This window comes from Nanorana parkeri, unplaced genomic scaffold (assembly GCF_000935625.1).
Source record: "Nanorana parkeri isolate BGI_ZX_2015 unplaced genomic scaffold, ASM93562v1 scaffold1681, whole genome shotgun sequence".
NCBI lineage: Eukaryota > Metazoa > Chordata > Amphibia > Anura > Dicroglossidae > Nanorana > Nanorana parkeri.
In genome coordinates this window covers 244,295-257,731 of record NW_017307949.1, presented here as the reverse complement: position 1 = coordinate 257,731, position 13,437 = coordinate 244,295, and the positions used below count along the sequence as shown (strand labels likewise).

General features: G+C 42.3%; 1 protein-coding gene across 2 annotated transcripts in view; it reads left to right on the top strand.

Moving 5' to 3' along the window:
* LARP1 (La ribonucleoprotein domain family member 1) overlaps positions 1-13,437 on the top strand; it is a 79,591-nt gene that overhangs the window by 55,652 nt on the left and 10,502 nt on the right. For both annotated transcript variants that reach the window (XM_018571113.1, XM_018571112.1), the window contains exons 5-10: positions 1,102-1,230; positions 5,604-5,753; positions 5,880-6,042; positions 7,871-8,015; positions 9,644-9,812; positions 11,704-11,876. In XM_018571113.1, the coding sequence (XP_018426615.1) occupies positions 1,102-1,230; positions 5,604-5,753; positions 5,880-6,042; positions 7,871-8,015; positions 9,644-9,812; positions 11,704-11,876 (929 nt within the window). The remainder of the gene's footprint in view (positions 1-1,101; positions 1,231-5,603; positions 5,754-5,879; positions 6,043-7,870; positions 8,016-9,643; positions 9,813-11,703; positions 11,877-13,437) is intronic.

The following is a 13,437-nucleotide window of genomic DNA, read 5'->3' as shown; positions in this document are numbered from 1 at the left end:
CTGCCTAGCGACACTGCAAGGCAGCCTTGCTTTCTGACCAATCAGGAAGCCGGGCAGCAAGTCATGACCCACCGCCTGGCTTCCTGATTGGCTTGGAAGCTTGGCCCACAATAACTCGGGATGCCGGTATCGGTACTCGTAATCGATACCAAAAACCGGGTTTCGGTGCATCCCTAATTACGTTCTTTGTTTACTTTGAGGTATGTGCATCACATAGTAACTGGATTTGGTATGTAGACTGACATACAGGAGCCATTATTATACCTTAATGTGAGCTTGCATGGTCCAGTGATCCTAAGGCTGGATCCACACCTGTGTATTTTTGCCTGATGGATTTTTTTATTGAAGCCGATGGAAATGTATCAAAATGCATGTTGGTGTTTGCTGTAATGCACCTCTAAATGCGCTTCTATATGCATAGTGAACCACATCAGTGCAAGCTGTGCACATTTACATGCGCATTGCAATGCACCTCGTTGTGCAATGACACGTGTTTTGGTGCATTTCCATTGATTCAAATGTAAAACACATCAGGGAGGAATAGACACTTGGCACGTTTTGCGCACATTAGCCCTTACAATATAGCCATACTGGTACCTTTTACCTTCTGCTATCACCAGAGAGCGTGTTAGTATTCTCCCTGATTCTGCCAGTTCATAATTCATGGATGTTGCCTGGGAAAGCTGTATGCAGACCCAAGGTTGTCTGTATATGCAGTTACATTTGTGAAAGCATCTTTGGCATACCATATGCATTCTTCAAGCCCACATAATTACGTAGAGGTTAAGGTTGAATAAAGACACAGGCCCATAGAGTTCAACCTATGTAATGTCCCAATCATATTGTACAAAAATACATCTCCATTTAAACATACCCAGATAACAGATAACTAGTGAAAGCAAGGAGGTGTACTTATTTTACTTTCCAGTGTTCCTCAGGGTTACGTCTTAGTTGGCTGGCATGATGTGTTTGTCTGCAGGGGCAAACACTGAGCAGACAAATCCAAAAGCAGGCAGAAGTACACTTGCACGGCAACATTTCTCATTTTCCTTTTTAGTTTTATTCATTTTACTCCAACAGCTTATTTCTTCCTCATCACAGGAAATAAACACAAGTGGGTTCCCCTGCAAATTGAAATGAAACCTGAGGGGCAGCGAGACAAAACCACCTCGAGGAACAATCGCCAGAATGAACAGCAGCGTCACTCTTTGAATCGGAGCGACCCCAAAGGTATCGTTTGGCTTACATCTCCAATTACTGTAACGTGGCATGATGCACTATTTTGGCACTGTAAAGCAGCTTTTAATTGCAAATAAAAGTCAAATGGATCAAGGCACCTTACCATGTTGACCATTTTGCTGAAAACTATTGGTGGCAGGTTGCTTTGACTCCAAAACTGCCATAACTTTTCTTGGTGTATGACCCATGTTTGACTTTACTATGACTGCAGATGACCACCACAATCCTTTTACATTTTTATTCATTTTTTGTGATATTTTTTTTCTTTTTTCCTATACCTGGAAGTACTTCTTTCTCTTTACTCCCGAGCATGACAACTAGATCCCAAATGTGAGTCAGCAGGCACGAATAAAACTTAAGTGCAGATTTGTGATGACCTTTTAAATGTTATGTTTGTCACCATATCTGGGGGACTTAAAGCTGAACTCCTGGCACAAAAACATTAATTTAAATACATTCCTCAATGGCCACAAAGAATATAAATCCATTTTACATCAAATGCCTTTGCAAACCATTATCACCCTGTAAAAGTAGTAATGACATCATCAATGTTGTACATAGCTTATGCAGAGAACAGAACTGTGGGAGGGATCCAGAAGGTCCGCTCACTACAGGCTACCTGCAGAAAACTACTGTAGTATACAAGACCAGGCACCCTGCAACAACAGAGAGCGGAAGTGACTGTTCTTGCGTTAGGAGTTTCACACTGGCTTACTGCATAGGTTTGAATGAAATACACAAAGCACACAACATTTAAAGAGAATTATGGGGTGAGTGAAATACACGCATCCCCATAATTGGAGCCGACGTGTGACACTGCTGCTGTCACATGTCGGTTCTATTGATCGAGAACTGAGCAATACATACCGCTGGTCGCTCAGTTCATGATCATCTCCATCCATAGAGCTTTGACTTGCAGTCACTGCTCTCCACGCCGTTTCCCTCTTCATTCCTCCAGTGCTGACTTTTGGGTCACAGGAGGACATTTACTGTGACCCTAAAGAGAACTATGACCAAAAAAATGTTAGGCCATAGTTCTCTAGTAAGTAAGAATACACATGCTTCTTGTTTTTAGACATGTGTCTAGTGTTCAGCTTTAATGACAGCGGCCCTAATCATTGCCTTAAAATAACATCCTTTTTTTTTTTCTTCTTATTCCGGACGGAAAGCCTAGGGACGGAATGAAATCCCTGCCAGTTTTTTGTCTGCTGTCTCTGTGCCATTGGGGAAATGTTCCTTCACTTCTTGTCTATGAGGCTACAAAAAATTAGTGCAGATCTTTCAAACTGTTCGGGAGTCTGTTTAAACAGCCCCGATGCTGGCGACGTACACTGTACGTCGTCAGTCACGAAGGGGTTAAAGGAAACTGCTCAGGGTAGGGAAGGAGAAAAAGAACAGTGTTATCTTGTGCTGTATAAATAAAGTAATCTCTTTTAGATGTGCTTGTTCTCTTCTAATATAAATGTACATCATGTAAACTGCTATCACAGTACAACTCTCAGATGACTGGGGTTGGTGATACTATGGAGGTGCCATGTTCTTTGCCTTTATAGCAGGTTATGTCATGTATTACTACTACTTTTTTTTTAATGTCTGTCTATTAAGGGACACAGGAATTGCAAACTGTCTAGTTATACTGCTACCTAGAGAAAGATTTGTACAATGGCAAACAAAACAAATTATGTAGGCCAGTCCAGGATTAACCCCTCCTGTAGCCAGTGTGCCTCATGTTTTTGCTAGTGTCCCAGTAGGATGGGCATCTTTTCTTCAACTCTAAGTAACTTTAGTTTTGCTAGCCTTTGTCTTTGACTTCTATCAAGTTGATCTTAATCGAGATTCCATGCTACACCACTGCTTGAGCTGGTACGTACATGGCAACTATCTGGATTGGCTTTTCCTCAGCCTATTGAGTGCCATACCTGGACCCTGTTGAACTGGACGCATGATCATGCCATCTTCTGGGTGGAGTGTCTGTCGCTCTGCACTCTTTCCTACCATTCAGTGTAGAGGAAACATCCTGCTGCTACTTTTGCTTTGCAAAAGTGTCATAAGAGACTCCAATCTCCGGTCCATTCCAACCAGCCATCGTACCTTGTGCCTAGTTGCATCACCACCACGCAGTCACAACAGGGGAAGTCCTGCTCTTTCGGAGTAACACTGACAATTCTGGGGTGTGTTTACTCTGTACCCCCTGATTTTATAGGATCTACTTCATTGGAGTCTCTTTATTCTGTCGGGTGAAGCAGAGTACCCTTCCCTGTCGGGCTTCTACTGCTGGCACATGCAACTTTGTGGCCAAACTCACCCAATTCCTGGAAGATCCCAACAACACAGTATCTAAATGTGCTCACACTCCTTCTCTTGCATATGTAATTTCTGAACTTCCCGAGGCCTTCGAACAGACTGAGTCACCGTGACCAATTCCGACTCAGAGTCCCTACGTTCTGTGTCTGATGAGAGGCAGCACAGTCTCCTGTCATCACCTCCGATTTTTACGAGGTAGATTAGATTCTTATTGATGCAGTACATAGCACCTTGCATTCTGAGGATCAGCCTGCTGTCTCCAGCCTTGGGTCTTTCAGAGCCCCTTCAGCTGCAAAGACCTTTTACTACATCTGCTATTTGAGACATTTCTTCATGCCGCCTGTAAGCACCCTAAAGGGCCTTGGGCCCACCTGAGAGAATGTTGGAGGAAAGATGAATAGAGGCACACGGCAGAATTCCAAAAGCAGCTTCTTTATTGATCCATAAAATCAATTACACTGGAGATGAAAATGTTTTGTGCACACGGGCACTTAGTCATTGAATCATTCTATGACTATGCACCTGTGTGTGTGTGAAACATGTTAGAAGTTTCTATCCCTCTCTTTTGTAATTGGCTTTATTAATCAATAAAGACATTTTATTTGTGAATATGTCATTGTGTCGATATCCACCTGACTGTTCTGGGCAAGTGTGGCCTGACCTGGAACGACACTACCCACTGTGGATTTACCTGTTCCCCAACCTTAACAGGGAATCCACTAGACCAGTAGAGGGTGTGCTTACCTTGAAGAATTCCCACCAGCAGCTTCAGTTATGATGGCTTGTTTGGCGTATGTAAACCTTTGCCCCATATGCGTCTGATGGCCATACAGATAAACAAAGCACTCTGGTGCTGGGACGCAGATGCTTTTTTCCAAGGAGCGCCTAATTCCCTTGGTGTTCGAGGGACACTGTCTCTTTGGTCCTACCCTCGACACCATTTACCTGCCTCCGTATCAGAAGTGCAAGGAAAGGCCGGCTGAATCCCAGCCTTCTCAATCTGCCTCTGCATTGAGTACAATCATGTATGCTAAGCCTTATTCTCGGACATCCCTCAGAGAATCCTTCAGCATACAGGTGCATTCCCACTTTTCCAAATGGGAGGATGGTGGCTAATACTTGTTGGTCCTTGGGTAGTTTGCCCTTCAGATATTGAGGGTGACGGAGCACCCCCTTTTGGCACACAGACTAATGCCACCCCACAGATTAACAGACTTTCTTCTAGCTCCAGGGGGTCTCCTCAATCCATAGTCCCTTGCTCTAGTTCGTGTTTGCTTGATCTCTGGAGCTGTGCCCTATTCTCTACAATCATCTTCCTCAGTGATTTTGCTTACCTTGGAGCGTGCAGTGTCATTAGTGGCACCAGATACCCCTACAAGGTCCTCTAAGTCCATCTTTGGTTGCCATTTGCCTATGAATCCTTAGTTTCATTCAGTGCCATATGCTGGCAATGATACACAACTATACCGGACCGGTAATTATGTGAAATGAAGATGTTAACCCAGCATTGACCCAGGTGTTTCTCTCTGAAGACCAGGTAGTTCCTGGAAGAATTACTCAACTTTCTCATCTGGCAGCTGCTAAGAACTGATCTCCCTATAGCCAGAGGGTTCCTTTCATTGTATCATTATCTCTTGGGATGGCTCCTGCTGCATCATGGAATTCCGCTCTGGGTAGGTCTCCTGGCTTGAACACCATCTAGTTACTGCTCTTTTCACCACCTAGAGGAACAAAAGTCCATCCCACTTCTGGAGAGGTAGCCTGGTTCCGGTTGTTGACCGTACAGGCTATCTCAATCTCAAACATGCGGATCCGCTGGAAATTGATTCTTCCCAAGTGGTAGTTTCTGGACTTGGAGAAGTTCTTGCACCCAGGTGCATCTCAGACCATGCATTATAGGTTAAGGATGATGGAGGACCGTGTGTCTCCCTGGGCTTTCTGTGGGTGGAGCAAAATAGTCTGCACTATAACCTGATTGAATATGATTCCTTTCTCCCTCAATTGACTCCCAAGAAAAGTTTACGGTGAGTGCAAAAATCCTTCTTTCGATCTTCACTTAGCTTGGTATTCGGATAGCAAACAAGAGAGGGAGTGGCCGGATTATGATGACACCTCTAGCGTGAAAAGCGAAGGTGCTGTCCGTGGTGGTTTCAGAGGACGTGGTCGAGGACGGGGCAGAGGGAGAGGACGCGGCCGAGGGGGCATGCGCTGTAAGTTCAAAATTAATTGTTTACAGATTGTAACAATCTATCCTGTAAAATATTTTTATTAAATATATGCACTTTTTCCTTCTAGAGAACTGTTCTCCATGATTTTGTTTCCTTTTACACTTATAGCTCACTTTGATTACCAGTATGGGTACAGGAAGTTCGATGGTACAGATGGTCCTCGAAGTGCGAAATATCCCACTAATATTACTTACTACTATGACAACATGAGCAGCTCAGATCTGTACAGTGTGGATCAGGAGCTACTGATGGATTACATCAAGAGGCAGATGTAAGTCACATTATAGTTTAGCACTACTTTAAAACGTGTGTGTGTGTGTCTTAGCTTGAGCTGTTGAGTTCTGTGAACTGACTGCTTTCATCAAGGAAACAAATGGAGAGCCTGCAAAATGTCAAAACAAAACTAAAGCTACACCCTGCTGCTTCAGGAGGAGAATGCAAAATATGTATTGTTTTATATGAATAAAAGCTATGAGCATAAAATATCTACAAAGCCACTATATAATTTCACTTCAGGTTACTAAAGGCTAACATAGGGATGAATGCCAGGAAGCAAGTGAGCCTATTTACTACTGCCACCTACAATATTTTCTGTTGTTGAAAGTACATTTACACAGGAACTTTAAAATGTGTCTCCAACCCCAGCCGTCCTTTCACCCCTCAGTGTTTTACAGCCTTTCTAAATTATATTTAGCTGTGAGAGCTAGGCATAACCTGGCCCACCTCCCACAATGAAATTCATGGTGCTTGAGTGATCTACTTGCAGGCTTACTATAAGGTAGTGGGGCTTGTTTAATATCATTCTTCCAGAAATCCAAATTTTTATGTACACTCAGGGGCTCTCTATGGGACTGATGGCGGACTAATAGGTTTATTCATTCAGTTTATGGTGCCTTTTTTACTTTATTTTACAATAATGGTATATTTTCAAATGCTTGTTGCCTAATAGATTAGATTGGCTCGGCTCCTAAAGGCTTGCTTTTCCCTCACCAGTGTCCTCGCACCGTTTTCACTAATCTCACCTCCTATCAATTGTTAAGCTGGTAATCAGTTATCTATTATTGCACAGTCATGCTGGAGTAAAGAGTGGAAGCTGCATTGTCATTCATGGTTTTTCCTCCTTTGTCTTTTACAGTGCAGCTTAGCAAAATGCAGTATAAGACTGTAGAGGAGCTAGCAAAATAATAGTTCATTTTCTACCAAGGGTTTTGTGCACTCTGTTTAGTGCTAGCACTCATCAGGTAACCTACAATACTTGCAAAAAAAACCCCCCAGGAGGTGAGATGTAGCCCCAACCACACCCCTTCACGTATTGGTGTGTTGTGTGCTGCAAACAGAAAGCTCTGTTTGAGATAGCATAACTGTTCTGAATGTACGTTATGTATATATGATCCATCCCACTCCATCTACTGTACATGACATTCAGACTTTCTCATTTTGAACCATATGCATTATAATGCATACTCAACATTGAATGCTGTGCTGTAAGTTTATTCAATACTACTAATCAGTGTTCTCATTTGTACCAGTAGGGCACCTAAATGTAGTTAACAAGCAAGTCACGGATAAAATTGTGCTTCTAGTCTTTTACAATGTGAACAGACCAAATTCTGTTATGGTGACCCCATTATTAGCAATGTATGCATACGTTTACCCAGAGTTGTTACTTGGTGGAAACCAGACCTGATGACTCTGGATAAGCTTGGAAGAGAAGGAAAGCCAACATCAGCATATAGCTGGCATCGGAGAGCTGACGATATTCTTGGGATCCACCCTGGCTACCTAACTGACATCTGGCTCTGCCTCTCTGCATGCATCTGTGAGCCAGAGCCAGCCATGTCCACACCCTCCCTGGTCTGTAGCGCCAGTGAGTGCTGGAGGAAAAAAGAGGGGGAATCACTGCTCGGCGCAGTTACATGATCGGTCAGCTCTCGATGATGGAGTCGGTGTGTGACAGCTGCAGTGTCCAACTCCGGCTCCCAGCAGTGGGGAGAATGTTTTACTCTCCTCGATTCCCCCCGTGCTTTACATGTAACTCTTGGTTCTTTGAAATATCTTTTTGTTTGTGATGTTTTGAAATGTTTTTGCATATCTTGCAGAGAATATTACTTCAGTGTGGACAACCTGGAGAGAGACTTTTACCTGCGTAAAAGAATGGATTCTGATGGTTTCCTGCCTATAGAGTTAATAGCCACCTTCCATAGAGTGCAAGCTCTTACCACTGACGTTGGGTTGATAGTCAAAGTGAGTATGAAGGTCTGGATTGTACTTGAAGCTTTAAAGTTGAGAAAATGTATTTGTTAGCAAGGGTTTCCATAGTGAATGTATTATGGTAGGCCTTCAAATAGCCTTTTACAAGCCTTGATGTACACATGGGGCCACAAAAAAAAAGTACTCTGCTAAATGGAATAACCCCTTTCTGTCCTCAATCTGTAGGCTAATGTCCTCCTGCATGATACCCATAGTTTAATCTACATTCTCTCTCTGACACTGTACACAGCTGCTATCTGTCAGACTGGGCTGTAGCTCTCCTCTAACAATTGGAAACCAATCAAACTGGTCCCAGTGTTATCAGTATGTTCTCTTTGACATAGTGATCACATACAAGCTGGAGGCTTCATTCAGAAAATAGGTCTTCAGCTAGCAGATGCCCCTGCAGCCTGAAGATTGCAGTGTGCCTCTGTTTAATACTGTGAGATAAAATTACAGTGTTTTTGTTAACATTTTTGTGCATTTGTCAGCCTATACTTAAAATAGAGCAGTGCTTTTATTAAAGGAGAACTATGAGTGTTTTTCCCCATTGTTCTCTTTTAGGGTCACGGGAGGACATATACCAACCTCCTCCCGTGACCCAAAGCTCAGTATATAGCAGGCTATTGCCCGCGATATACTGGGAGCGCCGCCGCCGGGACATTTTCCGACAATACTGTCGAGATCCACCCAGCTGCGTGAGTGATAGCTGTGTCTGCCCGCCCCTTCCTCATTTGTTCCTCCACTGTGCACTGGAGGATCAGAGAGGGGAAGGGGAATCCCAGCGGGGAGCGGTGACTGCAGGGAGACAATCGGGAAGTGAGCGGATCGGCGGCATGTTTCTACTTGCTTCCTGATCGATAGAGCTGACCTGTGACAGCTTGTTTGTCACAGGTCGGATCTAACTATGAGGATTAGTGGAAATCACTCGCCTCATAGTTCTCCTTTCAAACAGTGTGCTAAAGTCTTATTTGTCCTTCTTCTGGAAGGGAGTGAATAGGCCCTCTTGTTTTATGTATTTTTCCCAATGTGAATGCTATATACACACTGAGTGGCCCGATTATTATGATCACCCCATCAGTACTTCGATGGGCCACGAGATGACTTAGTTGGGCCGCCTTGTGACTCCACGAGATGTTGAAAGGTGATGCGAGGAATCTGACACTGCACTGTTGCCCCTCTGTTGTCTTGTACCAGTCTTGCCACTCTCCGTTCTGCCCTAACATTGACTAGTCGCTGACTGCCACAATTCGCACGTTCAGACCCAGATTTTCGGCTGACAGTTCAGTCTTTAAACACTTTAACAATGAGCCCCTCTTGAAAGTTTAACGAATTCTGCTGTTTTGCTGATACTCGCTCCATGGCTCCGAGCGCCAACAATCATCCCACGTTCAAAGGCTGTTAAATTGCATTGTTTACGCATATCTTCAGGAAAAAAAAAATCACTTCTACTGTCGTGGTAAACAACCTGCTTCCCTATTTATAATGGTCTGGCCCTCTAGCAACTTCAGCACGAGATTATAGCTAATTATAGCTAGTTTGCCTACAAACGTCAGGTGGTCATAATAATCTGGCCACTCAGTGTGTATGTGTATATGTATATAATTTTCCTTCTCTTCTAGGCATTAAAAGACAGCAAAGTGGTAGAGGTAATTGATGCGAAAGTTCGTACAAAGGAGCAGCCTAATATCTGGCCTCTAGGCATTCCAGCAGATGCTTCTCAGACAGACTTTTCCCAACTTATCAACTGTCCAGAGTTCGTACCCCGGCAAGGATCTCAGAAGGAGACAGGTAGGCTTGTGTTTATGCTTGTGACTAAAATGGAAGGTTATCATTTTAAAAACATGAGATGTAATTAAGAGGTTTTGGCAGTACTTGGTTTTTTTAAAGATGACCTGTACTGTGGATGGTGTGGCCAGGAAAGGCAAACGCATGGCAAAGGACCAGTCACCAGTATAACAGAATAACTCAATTTCTTCTCCCTTGAAAAGAGGTGATCAAGGCAGTTAAGAAACCTATTCATCGTTACAAAAAAAGTCTAGTTGAATGTGACTACTACTAGCTTATACCATGACCTGGATAAATGAGAATGTTATGGCCTTATGGAGTTGGGAAAGATTATTTTTTTTCCTGTTAGAGCAAATTGGACCTCATCTTTTTGCCTGAGGAAGGGGCCGCACGGTCCCGAAACGTTGCTTAGGAGATGTGCATCATTATAGTCAATAAACACTATTGACTTAACTACCCTTGGAGTGCGAGTGACTACCCTTATTCATCATCTTTTATAAGGGTTCTTTGCTATTCTCTAGATCGTTACAGGCTTAGTGTAGTTGTGCTTTTGCAGTGAAATTTTTGAAAATGTATGTCTGTCTGTCATGTGGTCCTATTCACACAGCATACTAAAAGTTATTTTTAAATATATATTTACTTTCAGCTCTTTCTTTGGTGAAGGTCTTTGTGCAGATTCCAAGCTACTCTGGGCAGTTCGTACCTCAGTTTGACCCTCAACTTTCACTTTGATTGGGTTTCTTCTCATTAACGTACAATGTGTCTAAGTTTGTAGACCTTTGTTAGAGCAGAGAAATCTAATTTACAACTGATCTACCAGCATAGTACAGGCAGGGTTAGAGTAATCATACCTTCCCACAGCCCCCTTCTTAACATTTCATATTTAGATAAATAAGCGGCATGAGTACCAGAACAAAAGAAAAAGAACAGAAGCAAAGAGTATTTATACAAAGATGATTACACACATATGTATTCTAGCGCGTGTTAGGACTTAATTATAAAGTAAATTCCTATCAAATGAGTTAGGAACGAAGAACAGGCAGGATAATAAAAGACATAAAAGAAGATTATCACATTCTAATGTATTAATATAAATGGTGGGTATAGAGAAAAATAACAAATATGATGGTATAAAATGCATGTTTAAAATATTTTCTATTCACAGATCAGGTATCTATATTTTTTTAATTCCATATAATATATTATCCACTTTATATCTAACCAACTACCTCACATATTCTAATACACCTTCCTTCCAGCCCTCCATTTGTAACATGGAGTGATCCGCCTTGCTCAAACTTTCAGTAGGCAGGGACATTTCTCTTATCAAATAAAAATTTGTGAATGAAGTAGCAAAGACGAAGTAGTCAAGATATCGGATGTTTACAATCAGTGATTGGCATTTCTTAAAGTGACATTAAACTTGGGAGTCAAATCCAAAAAAGCATTCAAGTACTCCAACTATTAACAAAAATGTATGAATCCAATTTATCTTGGGAGATGGGCTTTGCTTCCTCCATTCTGGACACTTCAAGTCTATTCCTCCATTCAATGACAGGAGGGGCGGTGGATTTTCAGTAAATTGGAAGTAAAGTTTTAGCGACATTGATGAGATGTATCATAAGGGAGTGTTAATATGAGCTTATAGCAAGAGTAGTGCCATGCAAAAGATAGTGTTTGGGAACAAGGGTATTAGAAGAGGTGGTTATTTTACATATCCAAAAGTGTATTTTGTTCCAAAACACGTCCACCAGATATGTAGAGTTGTACCTATGTTTTTCACCTTCGCTTATGCTAGTGTTGTATTGTGAGGCAGATCAGTAAATGGTGCTCATTACCCATCGTGCTTTTTTTTTTTTTTTCTAAATATTTTTTGTAAACATTTTATTTGCAGAATCAGCCCCTGGATCACCGAGATCCTCCAGCCCCGCTATGCCCTCAAAGTCCGAGGCGGTTAGTAACCTGAAGACTATGCCAAAGGGGCTGTCGGCAAGTTTGCCAGACCTGGACTCTGAGAGCTGGATAGAAGTCAAGAAGAGGCCACGACCTTCTCCAGCCAGGATAAAGGTTAGACCAGGGCATTGTCAACATATTGGGTAGTGAGAGCAGGCAATGTGCAATATTTACTGTTATATTGTGGTTGATCCAGCTTACCAGGTGTGTGTATCATTTGGCATTTATTTCTTGGCTGTGTTGGTAAACCTGGTACCATATTCATGAGGTGTATGTTCATTTTTAAGAATTTCACTTCTTACCTTAAAATGCATTCTTTAAAGCCCAATTTTCATTTATAGGAAAGTTTATAGAAAATCAGATCATGGTGACTCAATATAGTAAGTGTTTTTTGTTTTTGTAAACCTGCCTCAGCAGAATACCCTGTGCTTGGCCGATGCATTCTCCAAGAGATGTGGGCTCTTTACAGTAGTCTTGGCAACACCTCCTTCTGAATCGGACCTACATTGCTCCAATGAGCAGGGAGCATGAACATTGCTGATTAGATCGCACTGCAGATCCCATTTTGCTTGGGGTGTCGGACCGCTGTAGAAAGACCATAGATTACAGCATACTGACCGGCATTTCAGTTTTCTGTTGGGGTAGGGGGAGGTTTAGAAAAAAGAAAACAAAGTAGGGCACTTACTATTTTCAGACACCCTGATTTGATTTGTATAATTTTGTCATAAGCTAGAAATGGGTTTTAGTAATTATTCTCACACATTAATAGAACGTCTCTTTAAAGTGGAAGTAAACTGCTTTGAATAGTTTTGTTTTTGCCCTAGTGTGCAAGTATGTACAGCATACTTGCACATAAGGGCACATTTACCTTTAAAATGTGCCCTTCTTTAGCTCTATCGGATCAATCTTTGGTCCTCAGCGATTTCCCCCTCATCTGCCGACACTTCGCTGCCGCTGACATTGAGTGGCCACTGATCTAACTCTCTGCGCACAAGAGTTACCATACAGTAATATAAACCTGACTGAGGTGCTTTCCCCCTCACTACTATGCTTTAGAAAAATGTTTGATCCCTGTCTGTGTCTCCGTTGGATAGATTTGGCTTACCTCTGGTTTCTGTTGGCACACAAGAAGTGAGGGAAATCACCTGAACCATTACACAAACTGCAACAGAAAATGTTCATAGTGGAAAACAAATTTGACTGAAGTTGTATTTTTTTTGTATTGCTTTTTCAATCTCTCCCTCTTGGCTTTAGTTGTGGTCACCCATGTTTTTTGTTTTTTTTCCAGATTTTTTTCTTCCATTTTGTTTTAGGGCTCCATTCACATCTTTGCCATGTGGGAGTGTGTTTGAATGCCGCACAAAATCCTGCATTTGTATGTTGCAATGTTAGATGCGCTGCGGTGCCATTATTTCCTGATGGCATCCCAGTGTACCTAGACATCACATATGCATTGTATCACATGGTAGCCTATTTTCATGCAATTAGAGAAAAAAGAGGGCTTGCACTCCTGTGATTTTGATCTAGCTGCAGTAGGATAGCCCATTCAAATTAATGGACTGCCATGCATTGCAATGCTTCTCTGTAGCACCTGCGTAGTCACATCGCAGAGGTGTAAACCACAGCTTAGGGTTGTGTGTAGCTGATTCTTGGTAATTGAAATGTAACTGAGCTG